The sequence below is a fragment of the Lontra canadensis genome, unplaced genomic scaffold, assembly GCF_010015895.1.
Source record: "Lontra canadensis isolate GAN:19392208 unplaced genomic scaffold, GSC_riverotter_1.0 scaffold20, whole genome shotgun sequence".
Classification (NCBI taxonomy): domain Eukaryota; kingdom Metazoa; phylum Chordata; class Mammalia; order Carnivora; family Mustelidae; genus Lontra; species Lontra canadensis.
The window spans coordinates 10,560,549-10,586,535 of NW_022631014.1; the positions used below are offsets into that span (position 1 = coordinate 10,560,549).

A 25,987-nucleotide genomic window follows, 5' to 3' on the forward strand; every position below is an offset into this window, starting at 1 on the left:
AATACTTAAGTGTGCATTTCCAAAAACAAGGAATCATTTTTTATTATTATATAATCATAACGTAGTTATCAAAGTCAGCAACTTAACTTTGATGCACTACCATTACTATATGGGTCCATTTTAAAGTCTCTTGTTACATATTGCAAAATTTCACTCTAGAGTTTCAACCAGTTTATACTTTTGTTAGTAGAGTATGGCAATTTTCAATAATTCCTTACCATTTTAAAATTGTACATTTATGTGGTTTTGAACTTTGCTGAATTGATAACCAGCTTCTTCAGATTCATTCCAGTAGAGCCCCTATTTCTTTGTTGTTGTTGTTGTCATTTAATATAGATCTCACCTTTCTCCTCTGTATTTTGGTTTTTCTTTTTCTTCATGGAATCTTCCTAAGAATAAATAATAAAAAACAAATTCCAACTCTCAGAGTATTCTAAACTTGACTGTTCCTTGTACAAAAGCATTTTTATCTATTACAGTTATCTATTACATTTACTTAACTTTTTAAAAAAATTATCTTTACAACCTCTCTATGATGTAATAATTTTGGAGATAAAATTATGAGAGGTTAATTTTCCCAAAGTTATAGAACCAGTAATCGGTAGGCTCTGGACTCCTCTTAGACTTTGTGACTTCAGAGCTTATTAAGCTGGTTATGTGGGAAAGACAGTGACAAACTGGATCAATATTTGCCAAAGGGAATTCATACCTGCTACATTTAATTGTCTGGAAGATAGTGATAAAAGCATCTTTCATGAGAGATGATACAATGCATCAGACTGAAGACCCTTGATGGGAATCAAAGGTAATGAAGAGTGCGGGTGTTAATGATTGACAATAAATGTAGCTTTTAGTCTAATCGGATTGCCAGGTTAAGGGATATTATGTATGAACTGAAGACAGAATAGACCGTGAAAACCAGCCCCTCCAAAGCAAGTAAGGTTGAGCAGGTCTTCAGAGCTGATAAGACTTAATAACACAGATGTGATGAAAGGGTGGCTGATGAAATTTGGGACTCTTGATACGTGGTTAAAAAGAATGAAGCACAGAAACTGATAATCCGGTAGAGGGAGCAGAAGATTTTTGAGGAAGAACAGTCAGAATGGATAGATCAGAAACACTAACGCAGGACAACTTTTAGAAATCATCTGGCCTTATTCTCCCACATTACATATAAGAACACTGAGCCCCTCTTGAGATTACAGAGTTACAAAGTTGCATAACCAAGATCAGAAACTACAGTTTTGATGCCAAATCCTGATCTGTTTCTACTGCCTCTTGAATATTATGAAATTATCATCTATAACATTAAAATTATTACTTCAAATTCTCTTTGGAAGCTGAAAATTGAAATTATGATACAAAAATGCCTGAAGTCTAAAGACCTTGAAACCGATACTATTACTTTTCTTTAACCCAAAAGAGTGGCATTATCTGAGGTAGCCCTCAGAAAATGGTTAAAAATGGAAACACTTCCTATAACAGCAGTTTTGGAAAACAAAAGAATAATGACAACTTTTTTCATTTGGAAGAACAATCATTATTTTTCTCATTCACATACAAACAATAAAAACAATTTCTTTATAAGCAGTCATTTATCTTCATTCCTATTCTGTATGTATTTTTCACACTGTCTCATTAAATTCTCATATTGTTCCAAACTCCTTGGATATGTTGTAATTTTGCCATCTGGGCTTCATCAGTCACAAAATACATATACATTGTAATAAAAATGGATGCTTCACAAGGATTCATATTGGCTATAGTCCATCTTAAAGGCCTTTGTTCTGTTAAACAATGGAACTATGTAATACTTCAATTCAAGAACAGTAGATATTATTTCTTAATTTTCAGACTCTACTACCATTATTCTAAAATAATGTTCATGGAATACATAAATCTGTGGAGAATTTATGTAAAATCCACATGGACTTTTCTTATTTTCTTTTTTTTTTTGAGCTTATAAATTTTACTTTAATGCTACAAATACCTATAATAGTAATTATACTGCATAAAGTTGTTTAGAACTGTTTAGTGGGGTTCTGCAGACCTTAGTGGTCTCTTTAATAAGTTTAATTTAACTTTGTTTAATGTTTAATGTATTGTTACAAATTAAAAATTGCTCACTAATCTTTTTCCCATCCATTGGCTAGTTCTAGATGTTCCACAGCAATATAGATGACACTGAGAAAAATTAGAGAAATGATAGGAAAAATATCTGTATTTTAATTATTCAGGCATTTGTGGATCAGAAAACAATGTTTCCATCATCAACGCCTTCACTGCTGGAGATAAAAAAATAATGTGTCTGCCCTCAGCTCACAATTTAGTGATGGAAAGTATGGATTAACACTATAATATGAACCAGAATACTAACTATGAGAAGTTAAGGAAAATGTAGCAGGAAGAAATTGCAGCTGTTTGGGGATATCCAAACATTTGAAGTAGAGCTTGAAAGTCAGCAATTTACAGGTTAAGTAAATTTAAGCTAGAGTAAGGAGGATAACATGAACAAAGGTATAGAGACAGACACATTTGGTTTTTTTGGAAAATGATAATTATTTGATAATGTAAGTTGATGCAGTTTGAAAGAGTAATAGAAGAAAATAATACTAGCTAGCAGTCATTTAATGAGCACCTACAGTGTGCTCTGCTTCTTGCTACATACCCTACATACGTTATTTTATTCAACTTTAAGAACATGCTATGCAGCAGGTGCTAGTATTATTATTCCCACTTTTTAAATGAAAAGATATTAAATGATTTTCCAAGGTTGTACAACTATTAAGTTGATGTTCTTAGATGTTAATCCAGGTCTGACAGGTAATAAAACCCATACTCTTAACCACTACAATACAAAGTTATACTGTGGAGATTTCAGATATAAAGTGGAGACCTTATATTAGCAATGGAAAACTGTGTGTGTGTGTGTGTGTGTGTGTGTGTGTGTGTGTGTGTTTTAGCAAGAGGACCAGTTATTAAGAGTTTCTAAAATTAACCTATTATCAGTGAGTTAAAAGAATAAATGTGGGGTGAGAGAGAAATAGACCACCTGGTTCGTAGGCTTCTTAGAGGAGTCTGAGTGAGTTAATGAACTGAGCTGGGTTTATAGGTCAGTAAGATTGAGAGGGTGGGATCATACACAGAGACCCTTTAAAATTTTAAAGTTATAACAAAATGACAAGTATTTAAAGAGAGAGGATGAGAAAGTAGGCAGTTTCAAAGTTGGCCCTGGGTGAAATTCAAGCCTAAGTAGCAGTGATGGTGAAGAGAGACTTCTGAAGGAAACGAAAACTCAATTTGGCCCAGGTTCCGGGTGCCTGAGGAGCATCCAGGTGACAGTGTCAAAATTAGTTGGAATATAGGTATGAAGGTGAGACTTGAGATGGAGAATTGGCAGTTATTTGCATAGGAGAGAGTGTCAAAGCTATTTGAGTAAACACCAAAAGGAAGAGAATAGAAGGAGAAGTTTAAAGACAGACTTTGAGAAAAGCCTACATTTAGGGACTAGGAGGAGAAAGAAGAACTAGTGAAAAATCAAAGTTAAAGAAAAATCCTTTCAACTATGTGATTAGAAAGTCTCTGGTCTCCTTTAAAAGAAATATTTGGTAAAAGCCAGATGGTCAGGCATTTATGAGACTGACGCGCTGCCTACTGCGCTAAGGAGGCACCTTGGTCAGGTATTTAAAAATAAGTAGATGCCTAGGATTTCTGGCAAGTATTTGATACTCTGACTTCCTGTTGCGAGAAACAGACCCATACTTCAAATTACCTATCTAGTAGATCTATAGGCATCTTAAGACCAAAACCAATGTATTATTCCTATTCCCCAAAACTCAAACTTGTATTTGTGCATTTGATTATTAAACCTATTCCATTATTAACTCCACTGTTCATTTGCCCTAACCAGAAATCTTAGATTCATCTTCCACTATCCTCCCTTCCTTATCATTAGGAACCTTCCATTTCCAAAACCAGCATACACTTGACTGTTGCTATTTACTGAATGTGTATCCCCAAAATGTGATGGTGTTGGGAGGTGGAGCCTTTGGGAAGTAAATAAATTGTGGGGATAGAAATGCTCATTAAGGTAATTAATGCCCTTCTAAAAAAGACCCCAAGAGAAGCCTTGCACCTTCTACCATGAGAGCTTACTGCAAAAAAGCAGCCATCTGTGAACAAGGAAAGGGCTTTCATCAGACAGTGAATCTGCCAGAGCCTTGATCTTGGACTTTTCAGCTTGTGAGAAACAAGTTTCTGTTATCTCTAAGTCACCTAGTCTATGGTACCTTTGTTATAACAGCCCATATACCTACTGCTTAGCCTTACTTCAAGGACTTTCACTCCCTGCATTTGTGTCAAGCTCCTCGATTGCCCCAGATTTGGTTCCAGTGAGTTCTTATGGCACAGGCTGCAGTAGTCACCCCACCAGACGGTACAGACAGCGGATTTTGCTGCATCCAAGTGGTACTGTTCATGCATGATCTCTGCCAGGACACAGAGTGCACAAGCCATGAGATCATGGCTATTTCCACCTAGATTTCCTGGTGTGTGACCCAGGCAGAAAATCCCTGCAGAGGTAGAGTCACCTCAGAGAAAGAGCTACCACTATAGCACTCCTCAGTGGAGCTGTGACAGGCTGCCCTCATGACTAGGAGCCACCCGTGGGCAATTCCAGTCTAGGAGAACCACAGGCTTGTGACTTTAACCTTTAAGAGCTAGGTGTGGGCTGCTTCAAGCAAATTCATAGGGTTAGGGGCTGTCCAAAGCCATGGGGCAAGGCCATCTATAGCCTTTGGGACCTAACCCCTATCTGTATCATCCTTTGTTACATTCGTCTAGTATTTTATGGAACTTAATTTTATCTGTTTCTCTGTCTGAACTCAAAAGGAGAGATTGTTCCTTGTTCATCTTTTGTTCATAGTCTTCATATCCATGCCTGACATTTAGTAGAAATGCACTACATGTTTGAATTAATGTTCAAAGTCAATCATTTATTTAACAAATATTTATTATCAAGTATGTAATACACTGTACCAGGAGCTCAAAATAGGCTAATAGTTAGTACTCTTAACATCCCCAGATAAGGGACCAAAGATTTTAGAGTGGTTAAGTCATTTGTCTAATAAAAAGTGGTAGAGCTATTGGACAGAAAATTGAGTGTCTGTGACCATTCGTAACTGTTATCTTGAATGAAAGAATAAATAATAAAAAGAAGAAATAATAAATAATAAAGCCTGAACTTAAGGCTGTATTATTTTGGATGGCTGTTCTATGTTTTTGTGTTTTCAAATTTATTTATTTATTTTTTAAAGATTTTATTTATTTATTTGACAGAGAGAGACACAGCGAGAGAGGGAACACAGCAGGGGGAGTGAGAGAGGGAGAAGCAGGCTTCCCACAGAGCAGGGAGCCCGATGCAGGACTCGATCCCAGGACACTGGGGTCATGACCTGAGCCAAAGGCAGATGCTTAATGACTGAGCCACCTAGGTGCTCCTCCAATTTATTTTTAAAATTTTCTTCTGATTTCTATGGTTCAATGTTAGCTAAGTCATGGAATCAAAAATTAAAAAGAAATCATGTAAAGCAGGTGTTAATGCTTTGCATAGCTTTGCATTTAGCAATATCTTTATAATCTATAGTGTGAACTACTTAGGCATAATTTTATGGGGACCCATTTAAAGACTCTAGAAGTTTCCAGGGGTGTTTCAGTGAGTCAGTCAGTTAAACATCTATCTCTGACCCAGGTCATGATCCCGGGGACCATGATCCCCGGGCCTTGCTCAATGGGGAGCCTGCTTCTCCCTCTGCCCCTCTGCCCCTCCCCTGCAACTTTGTGCGTGTGTGTGTGCGTGTGCACATTCCCTCTCTCCCAAATAAATAAATAAAATCTTTAAAAAAGAAAAAAGAAAAAGACTAGAGGTTTCTAGACCACATTGTCTTTTCCTGCTTCATTTGCATCTTCTATATGTGCTACTAATTTTTTTTAAAGATTTTATTTATTTATTTGACAGAGATCACAAGTAGGCAGAGAGGTGGGCAGAGAGAGAGAGAGGAGGAAGCAGCCTCCTGGGGAGCAGAGAGCCTGATGGAGGACTCAATCCCAGGACCCTGAGATCATGACCTGAGCTGAAGACAGAGGCTTAAACCACTGAGCCACCCAGGTGCCCCCGTGCTACTAACTCTGAAAACCAGCAAAGTGTTGGAGAAGAGGTAATAGAGATCATGAGAATTTGGTTTGAAAAGAGTAAGTTTTTTGTAATCTGTATTATAAATTCTATTAGCATGGATAAACTGTGTCAAATCTAAAATACCAGAGGTTTAAGTTAGATGCAATTGAAAATGAGTATCACTGTCATTTAAGTAATAATGACATTTCCTTAGTGTTAATTTATCTTCTCAATATTATCCACTGTGAGACCCAACTTTCTAAGAAAGTCTGAAAACTTTATCTACCATTTAAAAGTAATCTTTTAATCCCCTTAACATTTTATAATAGGCTATCATAATGGATTTTCCTAAGCTTTCTATTGAAATGGTACCATAAACTTTGAGTACTTTCTCCATTATAGCAGACCAATAGTTACAAGATGGACAAAATCCTAGGCAGTTCAGTGATAGATAGCCATCATTTTTCACTTTCCTTTCTATCTCTTACACATTATTTGCATTATTAGTGTTCTCTTCAATATGCTGTTTCCTTGTAGAAATACAAGTTTTCTGAGGAATAATTTAATCTAGATAACATAATCTATAAACCTGTTGAACTAGTTAATTATAACTCAAATATATTGCAGTATGGTAAAGCTAACTATATAGCTTAAGAGCACCTCTGTGAAGCACTCTGAGTTGTGGTACTTCTCACCTCTACCCCCTTCCCCCAACACACATGCTCTCTCTCTCAAAAAAAAAAAAAAAATTATGCACCCAATATTGGAGCATCTAAATATATAGAGCAAACATTAGCAAATCAGAAGGAAGAGATAAATAATAGTAAAATAATAATAGGGAACTTCAGTATCCCACTTTGAACAGTAGATAGATCATCCAGACAGAATATCAGGGAAACACTAGACTTAAACTACACTTCAGACCAAAAATATCTAACATATATGCAGAACATTCCAACAGTGGCAGAATACACATAGAATGCTCTCTAGGATAAATAATATATTAGGCCACAAAACAAGTCTTAACAGATATGAAAAGATTAAAATCACATCAGGCATCTTTGCTGATCACAATTACATGAAACTAGAAATCAGTAACAAGAAAGACTGGAAAATTCATAAATGTGTGGAGAGTAAACGATATCCTTCTAAATGTCAAAGAAGACTTTAAAGAAGAAATATAAAAGTATCTGAGACAAATCAACACACTAAAATTATGGGATGCAATAAAAGCAACTCTAAGAGGGAAGTTTATAGTGATAAATGTCTACATCAAAAAAACAAAGATCTCAAACAACCTAGCTTTACACCACATGGAACTAGGAAAGGAAGAACAACTAAACCTGAATTAGTAGAAGGAGGAAATAACAAAGATCAGAGCAGAAATAAATGAATAGAGACTAGAGAGATAATAGAAAAGATCAATTAAAATACAAGTTGGTTTTTTAAAAGATAAAGTTGCCAAAATTTTAGCTAGCTTAACAGAGAAAAAGAGAGAAAACTCAAAATTAGAAATGAAAGAGATGTTACAAATAATGCCAAAAAAATACAAATGACCATGAGAGACTATATGGACAATTATATGTCAACAAATCAGACACCTTAGAATAGATAAATTCCTAGAAAGACACAATCTACAAAGAACAAATTACGGAAAAAATAGAATATTTGAACAGACCAATAACATGCAAGGCAATTGAGTCAGTATTCAAAAATCTTTCAACAAACAAAAGACTAATTACAGATGGCTTCACTGGTGAATTCTTCCAAACATTTAAAGAATTAGTGGCAATCCTTAAACGCTTCCAAAACAAGTGAAGAGTAAGGAACACTTCCAGACTCATTTTACAAGGGCAGCGTTACCCTGATACCAAAGCCTGGTAAGGACATTATAAGAAAAGAAAATTATAGGGCATCTGGGTGGCTCAGTTGGTTAAGCATCTCCCTTCAGCTCAGGTCATGATCCAAAGTCCTGGAATCGAGTCTCACATTGGGCTCCCTGCTCAGCAGGATGTCTGCTTCTCCTTCTCCCTCTCCCTCCCTTTCCCTCTGCCTGTCGCTCCCCCAGCTTTTGCTCTTGCTCTCCTCTCTGAATCAGATTAATAAATAAAATCTCTTCAAAAAAAGAAAAAGAAAAAATTACAGGCCAGTATCCCTGCTGAACATATTTTCAAAAGTTCTCAACAAAATAATACTAAACAGTATTGAACAGTATATTAAGAGGATTATATACCATGATCAAATTAGATTTATCCATAGGTAGTTCAACATATTCAAATCAGTAAACATGCCATAATGAGAAAATAATCACATTATCATCTCAGTCGATGCAGAGGAAGCATTTTACAAAATTTGACAATCTTTGATATAACTCTCAATAAATGAGGTATAGAAAGAATGTATCTCAAAAAAATAAAAGGTCTTATATAACAAGTTTACAACTAACATACTATGATCAGGGACAAGACAAAGGTGTCCACTCTCATCACTTCTATTCAATTTAGTGCTGGGAACCCTAGCCAGCGCAATTAGTCAAGAAAAAGAAATAAAAGGCATCTGTATCAGAAAGGAAAAAGTAAAATTGTCTTTGTTTGCAGAACATATTATCTTAATAGAAAATCCTAAAAACTCCAATGAACTTAGTAAAGTTGCAGGCTACAAAATCAAAATCTGATTGCATTTTTATGCACTAACAACAAACTATCTGAAAAAGAAATTAACAATCCCATTTCTAATTACATCAAAAGGAATAAAATGTGTAAGAATAAATAAAAGAGGTAAAAGATCTGTACAATGGAAATTACAAAACATTTCTGAAGAAACTGAAAAAGACATAGATAAATGGCAAGATATCTCATGTTCATGGATTGAAAGAATTAATAGTCTTAAAATATCCCTAGTACACAAAGTGATCCACACATTCAATTCCATCTTTATCAAAATTCAAATGGCATTTTTTACAGAATAGAAAAAAGTAGGCATAAAATTCATATGGAATCATAAAAGACCCCAAATCGCTAAAGCAATTTTGAGCAAGAAGTGCAAAGTTGCAGGCATTTTACCTCCTCATTTCAAACTATATTTCAAATCTATAGTAATCAAAATAGTATGATATTGGCATAAAAACACACAAATCAATGGAAGAGAATAAAGAACCCAGAAATAAACCCACATATATACGGTCAACTAATTTTTTACAAAGTCACCAATAATACACAATAGGAAAAAGATAGCATCTTCAATAAATAGTATTAGAAAATTGGACTGTCATATGCAAAAGAATAACTCTGGATCCTTATCTCATACCATACATAAAAATCAATTCAAAAGGACGAAAGATTCAAATTAAGGACCTGAAAATGTAAAACTCTTAAAGAAAACACAGAGGAAAAGATCATTGAGATTAGTCTTGTCAGTGATTTTTTTGGATCTGACACCAAAACCAAATAGGTAACATTATATAAAACTAAAATGTTTCTGCACAACAAAGGAAACCATCAACAAATTTAAAACGCAACTTATAGAATGGGATGAAGCATTTGCAAAATATATACTCTATAAGGAGTTAAAGCCAGGATATGAAAAGAAATCTTACAACTAATAGAAATAATAGTAATAATCAGGTTTTAAGCAAAGGGCCTGAGTAGACATTTTTCCAAAGAAGACATAAATACGGCCATCAGATATATGAAAATCTCCTCAACATCAATAATCATCACAGAAATGCAAATAAAAACCATAATTACATATCACCTCAAACCTGTTTAAGATGACTATTATCAAAAAAAGGATAAGAAATGTTGGCAGGGATATGGAAAATTTGGAATCTTGTACACAGCTGGTAGGAATGCAAAATGATACAGCTGCTATGGAAAACAGTATGGGGGATTCCTCAAAAAGTAAAAAATAGAACTACCACAGGATCCAGCAATCTCACTTCTGGGTAAAGGTCCAAGAGAACTGAAGTCAGGATCGCAAAGACAAATTAGCCCTCCCATGTTCATAACAGCACTATTCACAATAACCAAGATATGGAAACAACATAAGTTTCTGTTGATGGATGGTTGAAGAAAGCCTATAAGGGAATATTACTGAGCCTTCCAAGGTCTGCAAAATATTGGATATGGATCAAGTTGGGGCCATTATGCTAAGTAAAATGAGCCAGTTACAGAAAGAAAAATACTGGATGAATCTATTTATATATGGTATCTAAAATATTCAAATTCCTAGAATTGGTGAGTGGGACTCAAGGGGAGATGGGAAGTTATGAATCAGCAGGCATGAAGTTCTAATTAAGCAAGATGAATAAGTTATACAGATCTGCTTTACAATATTGTACCTATGGTCAACAATATTGTATTATACACTTGAAAATTTGTTATGAGGATAGACCTTATGTTAAGTGTTTTTACCACAATAAAATTAATTTTTTTAAAGATTTATTTATTTATTTGACAGACAGAGATCACAAGTAGGCAGAGAGGCAGGCAGAGAGAGAGGAGGAAGCAGGCTCCCCGCTGAGTGGAGAGCCTGATGCAGGGCTAGATCCCAAGCCTGGGATCATGACCTGAGCTGAAGGCAGAGGCTTTAACCCACTGAGCCACCCAGGTGCCCCTAAAATTAATTTTAAAAAGACTGAAAATAAATTAACCAAGCACAAACTCAAGACAAGAAAGATAAGATCAATAGAGAATGCCTAAGAGAGAAGAGGAAGGAAAGAATAAAGTGCAGCTATTGATTAAATAGAATTCTAAAAAATAAATGGGAAGACTCAAATTCTGTTTGTGTTTAAAAAGTACTGACAAGATAAATGAAGAAAAAGAAGATATAAATAAATTTCAGAGTGAAGGAGAGAAATGTAATAAAAAACATAGTAGATACAATAGTATTCTTAAACATAAGACAGAATTGGGAATTCCCCCCCTTAGGTGAACTTTCAAAAAAAAGGAGACACTCTGTTCCTCATTTTATGAGGCTATTTTAATCTTGATATCAAAACCAGACAAAGGCAAAAAAAAGAAGAGAATTGAAATTATTAGACCAATCTTATCTATAAATAAATATATATGTAATCTTAAATAACTATTAATAAGCTAAATACAGCAATATATGTTTAAAATTTCTCATAACACTTAATCATTTGGGGTTTACCTAGAATGTAAGTATGATTTATCATTAATATATTCATTGTTATAATGTACCCAATTAATACACTTAGACAATCTTTATGTTTACCTCAACACATACAGAAAAGCAGTAGATAAAATTCAACAGTGGTTCATGATTAACAAAAAATCCTCAAAGTAAACTGGTAATTGATGGGAAAAATTTTCTGGCAACTTTTTAATGGTCTCTATCAAAATAGACATATTTGGCTTTATAGTCCAATAGTAGAATCATTCTCTTTGAAATTAGAAAAAGCCTATCATTGGCTTCTATTCAATATTATCCCTCTCTTAGGCAGTAAAATAAAAGATGGCACAAGGATTGAAAATAAACAAAACTGCTACACACACACACACACACACACACACACTTATACCTAAGGTGAAGTGAAATGCAAAATAATGTCTTGCCCAAGGACAACTGGTGAACAGTAAAGCCAGGAGTTCACAAATAATTTGGCTCCAGTATCCAAACTCAACAACTTGTGCTACTGTCCAGTGGCCCAGAGAATTGAGGAAAGGACTAGTCATTTCAAATGCAATCTAAATTGCAGTCTTGCTTCTCATAAATTTCCTCACCAGTTATATAATTAACCAGAAATTTTGCATGAATATTATTAGCAAAATTTTATTTCTCTTTTAGTAGATTCAGTTCTTTGTGTTTTTAGATTTGTCCACTCTTTTGATATGATAGTGTCTCAGTGAATATTGTTGGGTCTTTGTGTATGTAGGATAGTTTCTTTGAAGTTCATTTTCTGTGGATACATTCATATGAGTAGTATTAACAGGTAAAAAATTGTGAGCTATGGCTATTGGCATAAATTGACAAATTTCTAAAGCAATTTGTGGTGACCCTGGAATTTGATGAATGAGTTTCTAAATATATGATTAACTCATGAATTGAAGCTTCTTTAAATGGTGCTTACACTTGGATAGTATTGTTTTGCTAACTTGTGAATGTGGTATATTGAAGTCATTCTTTAAAATAGGTTTCTATTGCAAAATAAATTGTTAATTTTACTTTATTTTGGTTTTATTATTTTTTAGTATACACACAGTTATTATTGAAGCTAGAAGTTGGGAGCTTAATCATACAATTCTAATATTTTATATGTTTACAATTTTCATAATAAATTCTGAGAAATGCTTTTTTCAAACTGCTTGAATTAATGGATAAAAAGCAATATTATATAAGCAAAAGATGAGTTTTTATTATTTTTTTTTAAAGATTTTATTTATTTGACAGACAGAGATCACAAGTAGGCAGAGAAGCAGGCATAGAGAGAGGAGGAAGCAGGCTCCCTGCTGAGCAGAGAGCCCGAAGCGGGGCTCAATCTCAGGACCCTGGCTGGGATCATGACCTGAGCCGAAAGCAGAGGCTTTAAACCACTGAGCCACCCAGGCGCCCAAAAGATTCTCTTTTAAAAGTAGATTTCAAATGTTCATATGGTGAATATTTGTTACATTTGATTTTCCTCAATTAGAAAAAGAAAGGGGTCATCAAGTCATTTCATATATATATATGTACATATCATATACATAAATATACATCATATGTGTACATATCATAATACATCATATATATGTCATCTATATATGACAGTAAATGTCATTTATGATTATATATATGTATATATATGACAGTAAAGCTTAGAGGATAAGATCATAGAGTTTGGAACTAAACTACTGCATTTAAATATGACTCTACCATATACTAGCTCTGAGACCTCAAACAAATTACTTTTCTTAGCTTCAGTTTTCTCTGTAAAAATGGTCATACTTATTTTTATTTTTGTTATTAAAAATTTATTTTTAATTTTGGAGCATTGCCTAGAGTGATACTTCTATTTTGTTCCTTTGTTTCTGGGTAGGTGGGAACAAATTGTTCAAAATATATAGTCTTTATGGGAGAGAGAAGATATGGGCAAAGAAGGTATCAAAGAGCTCTTTCTCTGATTTTGTCTTGAACTTTCCTTATATCCTTGAATCTTTATTCTTTTCTTCTTGTTTTCCAGATTAAATGCATTTATGGAAAAAGAAAAATTGGATAGTAAGATAATAGTGGAATATTATAACACTGCAATGGATCCCTCAGCAGAAAACAGTATGTATGTAAACAAAGTATGGGTTCAGTGTGAGAGTGAAAGCTGTTTGAAATGGAGATTGTTGTCAAGTGAGGATGCAGACAGAGTTGACCACAATAAACCATGGTACTGCTTCATGAACGCTGATTCAAGATACAATAACTGCTCTGTTTCTGAAGAAGACTTCCCTGAAGAGTCTCAGCTTCATGAAAGTGGATTTAAGATTGTCTATTCACAGCTCCCTTTTGGAAGCCTGGTTTTGGTAAAATTACAGAATTGGCCAAGGTAAAGTTGTTGTTATTTCAGAATAAACTATTTTAAGTTATGGTCTTGCTAAGTTGATGAATTTTTAAAACTTTTCAAAGAATCAACTTTTTTTCTACTGTTTGTCTAATTTCTTATTTATTGTTTCCTGGTCTCATTATTATTTCCCTGACATTTGGGGGTCTAATTCTTTTTTTTTTTTTTCTAGTTTCTTGGGTTGGAAACTTTAAGTAACTGATTTAGATCTTTTTTCCTCTTGATATAGGAAATTACAGCTAAAAATTTCTCTTTAAAGACAACATTAGCTATATCCTACAAATTTTGGTATATTGTGTTTTACTACCACTCAGTTTCAAGCATTTACTAATTATCTGTGTGATGTCTTCTTTCCAGATGATCTGTTAGAAGTATATTTTTACCTGATATTTGGGGACTTCTAAATATCTTATTGTTACTGAGCTCTAATTTAAATCTATTGCCCAAAGATTATATTTATGACCATTACTTTGAATTCTTTATCATGCCTATTACTTATCTCTGTTTCATTTAGCTGTTTTGCTGTGGTTTTGTTCTTTGTGACATATTCCTCTTCCTCTTCATTTTGTCTAACTCTCTTTGTTTCTGTGTATTAGAAAAGTCAGCTATGTCTCCTGATCTTGAAAGTCGTGGCCTTATGAAAAAGAGGTCCTGTGGTGGCACATAGTGCAGTGCTCCCTCTTTCTCAGATCCAGGGGTGTGTCCTGTATGCGTTGCTTGCACCCTACTATTATGGCTGAGCTGTGTTTGCCTTTAGTCCAGTTAGCTGCAATGGCCCACTTTGCTTGTTGTGGGTACCTGGGCAGCAGAGTTTTATCCTTGTGCCATTGAGGGGTCAGTCTGGAGCTGCCATGGGCTTCTGGTTGGGTGGCAACAGCAATCAGACCAGATGTCTGTCCCCAGTCTGCCCCGGGGAGGCTGTAGTTGGACTGATCAACAGGACATTTTCTCTGTGCAGCCAGCTGTAAATTTTGGCTCCTGGGACTATGGGTGCAACTAGTATGTGTGGTTATCTTCCCCTCTCCCAAGGAAGAAGTCATTTTGGAGTGGCACCAGTCCCTGTGGGGGTTGCTTGCAGAGTAGAAGCTGCTTTGGAGGAGGTAGAAGCTGCTTTGGAGGACACCCGCTGAGTCTCTTTTGTACTTTTATATGAAATGAATTCTGTTCCTTAAGAAGAGGTTTTTTTCAGTCTGTTTTCTCTATGTTGTTCAGATTGGATCATTTCTTGCCTCTTGCATATTCATTCTGCTGTAGTAAATATCCATTGAGCTTCTTGTTTTAGTTCTTGTATTTTCAGGTGTAACATTTCCATTTGGTTCTCTCTAAATACCTTCTATTTATTTGTTATATTTTCCTTTTTTTTTTTTTCATTTTGTATCTTATTTAAATCTTTTTAGCAGGCTGCCCCTACTACTGCACTGGAGAGATATGAGGGAACCTCTTTGTTACTGCCAGGTTGGGAGTGGAAGTCTAGGTTTTCTAGTCAGCCTCCACTTACTCTCTGGAAAGGGTGGGATGCCTAATTACTGCTGGGAAGGGATTAGAGTTAAGGCTTCTCACTCACCAACTTGGTTGGGAAAGGTAGGGGAACCTTATTCTCACCTCCACTAATACCATGGCGGGGAGAACCATGTTAATTCTGGAAGGTGATAAAAATTCCAGCTTCCCAGTAGTCCTCTTCCACCACCATCTGAGTGGGGACACAGTGGGAGCTTTATTACTGCTGAGTGCGTTGAAGTCCAGGCTCAACACTTGCCCTTTGTTAAGGATGGAGATGGGGATCTGTAGAAATTTCCAGGGTATTTGGCTGGGAAAAAGTAGCTATTGCTTTAAAGTTTTCTGTCTTGCTAGGTTGCCCCTATCCTGGTCCTTTGACTAAAAAGACCAGGCTTCATATGGACTTTTGTTCCTTTGCACCCATTGGTATCTCTGGGTTGCTGACTTCTTTAGCACCCAGTCTAGGATATAGGAGGCAAACATAAACTCAGGGAACTCCCTGCCATGTCACTCTTCAGGTCCTCAGGCCCTTCTCTGGTTTTTCTTTTCTTCATCCTTTAGAATCTTCTTATGTTTATTTAATGTATAATACTTAGGAATTTTTGGTGTACTTAGTGGGAAGAATATAGAGAATTGAGTCTACCTCAACTTGTCCAGAAATGGAATCTGCAGAATAGATTTGCTTTAGTTTTTTTGTCTAAATCATGTGCCCAGGGCCCTTTATTCTCTTATTTTCTCAGAGCATCAAAAATATGAACTTGGTGTCTGAGATTTCCTAGTTTTTTCTTCCCTAATTTTATTTTTTAAATTTTAAAATTAAATTATTTTCATATTTTAACAAACCTTATTTTCTAGAGCAGTTTTAAGTTTGCAGCAAAACTGAATGGAAAAGTGCAGGGTTTCCACATTCCCCCCCTGCCCCATACAAACTCATATACCATCAACATTCCAAATCAGTTTGGCACATTTGTTACAATCTCTGAACTGGCATTTACCCATCATTTTCGACCAAAATCCATAGTGAATCATTAGGATTCACTCTTTGTGCTGTACATTCAATAGGTTTTTGACAAATGTATAATAACATGTATTCACCATTATAATGTCTATCATACAGAATAGTTTCACTGGCCTAAAAATCTCCTCTGCTTCACCTATTCATTCCTCCCACCACCCCCTGGCAACTGGGGATCTTTAGATGTCCATAGTTTTGCCTTTTCCAGAATGCTGTGTTGTAATCACAATATGTAAACTTTTCAGATTGGCTTCTTTCACTTAGTATTTCCTCTGTGTATTTTCATGAACATACATGGTTGTTTTAATTTGCATTTCCCAGATGACGTATGATGTGGAACATCTTTTAATATTCTTATTTGCCATATGTGTATCTTCTTTGCCATATGTCTACTCAGATCTTTTTGCCTATCTTTTAGGATTAAAAGTGGTTTTGAGTGGTTCATTTTCTTAGAGAGCTTAAGAGAACTTTGAATATTTTGGATACCAGTCATTTATCAGATATCTGTGTTGCAAATATTTTCTCCCAGTCTGTGACTTATGTTCTCATTCTCTTACTAGTATATTTTACACAGCAGACATTCTTAATTTTAATGAAATCCAACTTTTTCTCATGGATGGTGCTTTTGGCGTGTATCCCCACTTTTATTTGTGCCCTCACTTTTCTTTATTCATATTGATCCTTTCTTCTTCAATTTGGTTTATACTCCCAGCAGTTTCTCATCAGTGCAAGCTCTTGTCAGTGTAAGTATTAAGTGTTTGCAGAGTCCAGAGCGCTCCAATAACTCCGGGTTTTGTTGTGATCCTCCTCACAATTTTGGCTGCTGTGCTCATGTTGACCTGCTGCACTTTTCAATAAGTACTCCTTGTGGTTTTGAGGTTCTTATTTCACAAACCCATTGCCTTTTCCCTCCCACCCTGCTTTCCCTCATACAGATGCTAGTGATATGTGGGTCTTGGAACTGGTGGTAGTTTGTACCTGCCTGCTCCAATTTTGGTAGTTTCTGTGGATAGTTTATCATTTACTTTTGTTATAGATGTTGTGTGTCAGGTTTTGACTGTGCTGTTATAGTTGTTCTACCTGTACTTAAAATTTCAGGAGATTCTAAAACCGTAACACCATTGTTACTATCTTCCCAGAATCCCTTGCTATTTTGCATTACATTCTCCTACTTAACATTTTCAAAGCTGAGATACTCTGGCTCATATTACCTCATTTCCATTCACAGTCAGCTGTTCTCCATGAAGAATATAAAATGTTTGCTGTCATAGAGAGACTGTGATGGACTTTCTTTAACATACCGCACACACACTCACATATACACACATAGGCACGCACACACATACAGACAAGAGACCTTCAAATCAAATCTACATTTGTGTTCTTGTTCTGTCACTTACTATTGTGGGCTGAATTGTGTTCCCCAAAAGTCATACTTAAAAGTTGAAACATCAGAAATGACTATATGTGGAATCAGGGCCTTGAAAGAGGTGATTAAGTAAAAATAGGCCATTAGGGTGGGCCCTACACCAATCTGACTGGCATTCTTATAAGAAGAGGAAATTTCGACCCACAAAGAGGCATCAGGGATTCACATGTACAGAGGAAAAATTATTTGAAGACATAGCAAGAAGGAAGCCAAAGAGAGGCTTCAAGGGAAACCATCCCTGCTGACCTATTGATCTTAGACTCAAAGCCTCCAAAACTACAAGAAAATAAATTTCTGTTGTTTAAGCCACTCACTTTGTGGTATTTTTCTGTGGCAGCCTTAGCGAACTAACACATTTAATACCTTTGCAAATGTGGAAGTCTCTCTTGAGATACATACCTTTTGCTACTGAGGACTTTTCTAGAGATCAACTGTGAAATGTTATATATGTATTATTTATTTAAATATTAAAAATATTATTTTCTTTTGTAAAATAATTGGGATGGGCACAAAGAGAAACTAGATAGCTATGTAAAAACAAATATCTTAAAAGACATGAATATGAATGCTTATCTTATGAGGTTACTTATGAAGGTGTTTGTAGTCCCATATCATTTTTCAAATCTAAAATTAATATTTTTGAAAGCAGAGAGTTTGTATTTTCTATTGGAAATTCTGAAGGTTCAATAACTAATTCAAGAAATGTATTTGTTTCTTGTCACTATATCTGAAATATTGTTAGAAATCTGATTAGGAATTTCTTTTGCAGTTTTGTGCTTATAACTGAGGATTAGGACTTGAAATACAAATGAAACATGTTTTACTCCAGGCCTTAAATTATCTCTAATCTATGATTAGAACCATCAAAATACCTGCAAAATGCAGCTGTATCTACTTCTTTCTATTTGGAAAGAATAGAATGCATTTGGCTAAGTAGTAATATGTATTCTTCTTTGTGAACTAAGTATAGTTGAGCACAGGCTTAAAATATAGCCTTAAAATATAAAAAAATCTAGTTATATTTCTTATTCAGTGCTACAGATACATAGAAAGCTAATAACAGGATAAATTGCAATAGCGGAATATAAAACTAGAATTAACCTACTAAACATAGTCAAACATCAGCTCTTAATTAAGCAATATTAAAGATGTTGAAATTTCAAGTGGAAAGACCAGCTAGCTGGCTGTAGAGACACTTAGCAGGTAGCATTATCTGGGTCAGTTCTCATTAGCCCATGGCCTTACACCCAACTTTGAAGGCTCAGAAACAATCTTAACAACTTCCCAGAGTTACTCTTTCCCAGAGCAGTTGACCTTCTCTAATAAAGCTTAAAAAAGGCAAAGAGAGACTGATACAAAATCTGGAAATGCATATTTAATCTTTATATAATAAAAATAAAGAATTGTCAAGAAAAAGCACTTTATCTCTGGGCAAGATCCGTGGAAAATCAAATTACAACAGTTACATTTACCTCCACATTGTGAGATAACACACACTTACATACTTAAAAAGTACATATGCAGCCTCTTGTCTTTGGATTATGCTATGTCTGTTGTGCTGGTGGTGGGGATACCTGTATGTACTAGGAGGAGAAAAACTATCCTCAAAATATTAAGCAGCCTTCGTTTAAAAAAAAAAAATCAGATATCATTGTATTCAGCTGGAAAGAGCATAGAAGTTAAAAGTAAAAAATAATGGTACATATCTCCCCTAGTAGGGGCAGACACATTGTCAAGCAGAAAATAGGCTTCTATTGAAAGTACCTACCTTGGGCATATTTACAGATTTCACAAAGCTTTTTGGTAAATATGAAAGTTAATTTATAGAAAATATATTTGCATTCTAATGTACTATAGTACAAACAATTTAGTGGTAAGTTATGCCTTTAAATTAACAAGCCAATGCAGCAATACATTTTAGATATAGTATTGAAATTTATAAATTGAGATTTCTGTAGATCCTTTCAGTCTTATAAAATATTATTTGACTACTTCTTATTTGCATTCTTTTGTCTAAGGACTAATATACTTATAATGTGGGGAGAGGATGGGGAATTTGCTCTTCCTATCATCCCCCTGTAGTTAGGTACAGCTGAGAGATTTTGTGGCAAATACAACATTCGGTTAGTGATGATTCCAACTCATCCATTTTGTTTCCCACAGATTAAGAGTGAGGCCCAGGGGGCTCCTGGGTGGCTCAGTTGTTAAGCATCTGCCTTCAGCTCAGTCATGATCCTAGGGCCTGGGATCAAACCCCGCATCAGGCTCCCTGCTCAGCAGGAAGCCTGCTTCTCGCTCTCCCTCTCCCACTCCCTCTATTTGCGTTCCTTCTCTTGCTGTGTCTCTCTCTGTCAAATAAGTCAATAAAATCTTTAAAAAAAAACACACACACAAAAGAGTGAGGCCCAAGTAAAACTATCTCTCCTTTTAAACATCCAAACCATAGTTTGAAAATAACAGTCACGTATTTCTCATTGAGTATAAAAACAAGGCAACTGAAATCGTGCTTACGCTTCAGCTTCTGCTGAGGGCAATATCTATCTTATTAAAGATCATTTCCACTGGATGAGAAATGTGTATGACACCAGTTTCTTCATGATATATTTGCACTCCTCTCGAAGCTACATGTTGTGCCCAAATTTTCCTTTTCTTCCAAGTGGATTCCAGCACTTGGTATCTATTTGTCCATGTTGTATATGTACATTTTACCCCCCATCACCCACAGGTTCTAAAATCAATCACACAACTTTCCTTGTAATTCTTTTTTTTTTTTTTTTGGAGGGGTCTTTTTTTTTTAATCATTTTTTAAATTTATTTTCAGCATAACAGTATTCATTGTTTTTGTACCACACCCAGTGCTCCATGCAATCCGTGCCCTCTCTACTACCCACCACCTGGTTCCCCCAACCTCCCACCCCCCCCACCTCTTCAAACCCTTCAGATTGTTTTTTAGAGTCCATAGTCTCTCATTGTTCACCTCCCTTTCCAATTTCCCCCAACTCCCTTCTCCTAACTCCCCATGTCCTCCATGCTATTTGTTATGCTCCACAAATAAGTGAAACCATATGATAATTGACTCTCTCTGCTTGACTTATTTCACTCAGCGTAATTCTAATACCTTCCCATTGGGTTGCCTATTCTTACTCTCCCTCTCCATCTTTAAGACCACAAGACAACGCTTCAGAGTTTTTCATCAATATTAACATGAAAAATCAGGAAGTAGAAGTACACAGTGCACTATCATCATTGACAGTTTTGGAACTCAGAATTCAGAATGAAAGCAAAAAATGGACATCAGCTTTCTTTAGTTATACTGAGTTAGAGAAAATGATGGATAAAGCATGTGGAGAGAAGTATCATGTTTTCTGCATCTGTTGCCTCTCAGCTTCTCCTGCAGTTTGGTACATTCTGTTTTAGCTGAAACACACAGACTAGGAGTCAGACAATTCCTTTACACTGCCGGAAGAAATACTAATGTGCCCCAATTATGAGGACATTTGACAACACTTTTCATAATTCATCTGTAAATCAGCATGCAATATTTTGTCTAATATGACATGTTTTAAATAATGAACAGAAGCTTTTTTCTTTTGTTGGCATGTAATTGTTTTTAGGAGTCATTTCTAGTTTTACTTTTATTTTTTTAATTTTTATTTTATTTTATAGAGTAATAATTTAAATGGAATACTCTAGGGGCCAGTAGGCTTTATGTAAAAGAAATTTTCTCAGAATCTGTGTCAGAAAATCTCAAACATAATAATGGCAAGATATTTTTCTTTCACTTCTCAAGTGTTAGAAATCCTGTGATTGTTTTATACTGAATGAAATTGGTGTACTTATATCTACTTATAATTTTATATTAAAATTTTGGTGAGGTGCAAATAACCTAGTGTTAAACATGAGCCCCTTGCATTTTAAGAAGAGTGGTCAACAAATATAACAATTACAGTTTGGTTTCTTTTCAAAGAGTTACTAATCCATTGGAGGACCCACTGTTTCTTTTTTTGTTTTGAGGGTTTTTTGGTTTTTTGGACCCACTGTTCCTTGATTTCTAATAAGTTAGGAGTCTCCAATACAGCTATCATTCATTTTTAGTCATTTGTTTGCTTATTGAAGTCTTCTTTTGAGCGAGTTCCTTCAGAAATGTAGATTTCCAATGTAGGTTTAAAAGATAAACTCTAGTTGAAGCTTCTCTTAAGCACTTTTAAGCCCAATAAGGGTTGCCAAATAACAATGATACTGTGATGTGAGCCTGATAACTAGATCTAGATAGTGATCTTCATTTAGGTCCTGAACCTCTACTTGACTTTCCATTATCAATTTTCCAAAATATTAGGTGGCTTTGGGTTCCACATAGTCTGACTCAATTTGTAATCTTCTAGCCCTTCCTCTTCCATGATCTAGGGATGCCAGGCAGACCTTCTACCTTCCCTTTCCCTAACTCAGAGAGGTCCAAGAGCCAAAGAACTCTGTTCAGCATCCAGGGAACAGCTAGACATCTGCTCCATTCTCACACTCCACCTTCCCTGGTGACTGGTGCACCCAACTCACTCCCTCCTGGCAACTATACTTGGGATTTGTTAATTTCCTGGAATCAAACTTTTTCATTAATAATACTAATCATGAAATATTTTTGTTAGTTTAGATTGTGTTATTTATGATCTATAAAAACTTTTTTACAATGGTATGGTAGATAAATTTCTATATTTATAACTTTGTAACTTTCATATCAATTGATAATTTATTAGAAGATCAACCATCTATAGTCCTCAAACCCAAGTAATTTATGGATTTTGCATTTTTGTGATTTCATATTCTTTATAGCATGATCTGTATGCTTCCTTTAGGTTTTAAAATTATCTAAATATCTAATTTATCTAGTTTCTAAATAATTAAATGAGGCAAAAAATAATTACCTCTCAATTATACCAATTATCTTACCTATATATAATTGCATACCTGTATCTGATTAGTTTGCTAGGGCTGCCATAACAAAGTGTCACAGAGTGAAGAGCTTAAAAATAGCGAAATTTAATCTCTTACAATTCTGAGGCTAGAAATCTCGGGTTAAATTGTCAGCAGGGTTGATTTCTTCTTGGGCTTTCTTCTTGGCTTGTAGACGCATCTCTCTCCTTGTGTCTTCACATGGTCTTCTCTCTATGCATGTCTGTGTCCTAATCTCTTTTTATTGAGTTTTTATTTTTTTAACTTAAATTCAATTAAGTAACATATAATGTATTATTGGTTTCAGAGGTAGAGGCCAGTGATTCATCAGTATTATATAATACCCAGTGTTTATTACATCACATGCCTTCCTTAATGTCCATCACCCAGTCAGCCCATTCTCCACCCACCTCTCCTCCAGCAACCTTCAGTTTGTTTCCTAAAGAGTCTCTTATGGTTTGTCTCTCTCTCTGATTTCATCTTGTTTTATTTTTGCCTCTCTTCCCCTATGCTCCTCTGTTTTATTTCTTACATTCCACATTATGAGTGAGATCATATGATAACTGTCTGTCTCTGATTATTTCGGTTAGCATAATACCTTCTAGTTTCATCCACATTCTTGCAAATGGCAAGATTTCATTCTTTTTAAAGATTTTATTTATTTATTTGACAGATAGAGATCACAAGTAGGCAGAGAGGCAGGCAGAGAGATTGAGAGGAGGAAGCAGGCTCCCTGCTGAGCAGAGAGTCTGATGCAGGGCTCGATCCCAGGACCCTAGTATCATGACCTGAGCTGAAGGCAGAGGCTTTAACCCACTGAGCCACCCAGGCGCCCTTTTTTTTTTTTTTTTTTTTTTTTTGATGGCTGAGTAGCATTCCATTGTATATACATACTGCTTTTTTTTTCTTTTTTTTTCTTTTTTATGGATATCTGGGCTCTTTCCATGGTTTGGTTATTGTGGACATTACCACTCTAAACATTGTGGTACAGGTGCCCCTTTGGATCACTACATTTGTATCTTTAGGGCAAATACCCAGTAGTGCAATTGCTGGATCATAGGGTAGCTTTACTTTTCAACTTTTTGAGGAACCTCCATACTGTTTTCCAGAGTGGCTACACCAGCTTGCATTCCCATCAACAATATAGGAGGGTTCCCCTTTCTCTGCATCTTTGCCAACATCTTTGGTTTCCTGAGTTGTTAATTTTAGCCATTCTTACTGGTAGGAGGTGGTTTCTCATTGTGGTTTTGATTTGTATTTCCCTGATGCTGAGTGATGTTGAGCACTTTTTCATGTTTCTGTTGGCCATCTGGATGTCTTCTTTGCAGAAATGTCTGTTCATGTCTTCTGCCCATTTCTTGACTGGATGATTTGTTCTTTGTGTGTTGAGTTTGATAAGTTCTTTGTAGATTTTGGATACTAGCCTTTTATCTGATAAGACATTTGCGAATACCTTCTCCCATTCTGTTGGTTGTCTTGCTTTTGTCCACTGTTTCCTTTGTCTTACTTTTGTCCACTGTTTCCTTTGCTGTGCAAAAGCTTTTGATCTTGATGAAGTCTCAATAGTTCATTTTTGCCTTTGTTTCCCTTGCCTCTGGAGATGTGTCTAGCAAGAAGTTGCTATGGCCAAAGTCACAGAGGTTGCTGCCTGTGTTCTCCTCTAGGATTTTGATGAATTCTTCTGCATGTAGCTGTCCAGTTTTCCTAACACCATTTGTTGAGGAGACTGTCTTTTTTTCCACTGGATATTCTTTCCTGCTTTGTTGAAGATTAGGTGACTTTAGAGTTGAGGGTCCATTTCTGAGTTCTCTATTCTGTTCCATTGACCTGTGTGTCTGTTTTGTACCAGTGCCATACTGTGTTGATGATTATAGCTTTGTAATAGAGCTTGAAGTCTGGAATTGTCATGCCTCCAGCTTTGGCTTTCTTTTCAGCATTCCTTTGGTTATTCAGGGTTTTTTCTTGGTTTCGTACAAATTTTAGATTATTTGTTCTAGCTCTGTGAAAAAAAAGTTGATATTTTGGTAGGGTGCTCAGAAAACTATAGAACACTCATGAAAGAAATTGAGGAAGATACAAAGAAATGGAAAAGCATTCCATGCTCTTGGATTGGAAAAACAAATATTGTTAAAATGTCTATGCTATCTAGAACAATCTATACATTCAGTGCAATCCCTAATCTTCTCTTTTTAAAAGGAAACCAGTCATGTTGGATTCAGGCTCACCTTTTAACTCAGTTGGGTATTCCAAAAGACACTATCTCCAAATAAAGTCACATTCTGGGGTACTGGAGTTATAAGGACTTTAACATATGAACTTGATGAGGGGGAGCACAGTTTGGTTCATAATGAAGGCACTTTATAATATTTTAATTTGTCAAAAACCAGAAATGTATAAAGCACATATTTGTGTGAACTTTGTAATAGCACATTGAGGAACCAGAGTCACAGCAAGGCCTCATTACCTGCTTGAGGCCTCTTGTCTGGTAGAAGGCAGAGCCAGAGCCTGGATCTCCTGATTTGATCCTTACTCTCTCTTTTTCACGAGGGAGCTGCAAACTGAGGTAGAACTTGGCATCCCTTAGTTACCGCTTCCTGACTTTATTTATTGCCTTCCTTTCCTGCTTTAGATTCCAAACAGTAGGTCAGAGGCCAGAAAGATTGGTAAAATAGTTAAAACTTAGTTAATGTGTATGTATTTTATTTTTCTCAAAGAAAAAGATAAAACGTATTTCTAATAGAATTTCTAGAGGTTTGTGGCACAAAAGGATATACCCCTAAAGGTTTATTTTTATTAAAGGATAAATTTTACTTCCAATACTAAAAATTTTTATAAATTTGGTCTCCTACCAATGGAGCAGATGGGGGTGGGGCCAGGGAGGGGCAATATAGAACTGCTGGGCTCTATTTCTGCTTGTCCCACAGTAGTTAGAATCTCCAATGTTATCATAGCCTTCGCTATCAGTACCCTTTGGGCAGCCCTGGCTCAGGAAATGCCAGCTCTCTCCTACCCCACCAGAAGCTCTGCCAGTGAGTTAACATTTGAGTTACTACGCATTCTTATTGCTTAGAGTTGATTCAAACTTGCCATGAATCTTAACCTTTCCTGTTAGCAGTGTCTGAATGTCTCTTCCAGATCCTAGAAATCATTCTTTTGTCTTATAATTCTTTATCCTTGTATTTTATGTTTATCTTAAATATGTGACTTTACCAAAGCTTTCTGTATCTACAAAGGTACAACTGATGACTTTTATCAAATGACTATCCTACTTTTAAAGGATGCAAGTCAATATGTTTAAGTTTTGTGAGTTATTAAAATTCAAAGGAGAAAGTTTGGTATATGATTATAACAGATGCATTGATTTCTGCCTTTCTTAACGCA

The 25,987-nt window shown here is 35.6% G+C and overlaps 1 protein-coding gene across 1 annotated transcript in view; it reads left to right on the forward strand.

Moving 5' to 3' along the window:
* Window positions 1-665: 665 nt before the first annotated feature.
* ZCWPW2 (zinc finger CW-type and PWWP domain containing 2) overlaps window positions 666-25,987 on the forward strand; it is a 93,273-nt gene continuing 67,951 nt past the window's right edge. The window contains exons 1-2 of the mRNA XM_032861012.1: window positions 666-805; window positions 13,353-13,706. Coding sequence (XP_032716903.1) covers window positions 762-805; window positions 13,353-13,706 — 398 coding nt within the window. The 5' untranslated portion in view covers window positions 666-761. The remainder of the gene's footprint in view (window positions 806-13,352; window positions 13,707-25,987) is intronic.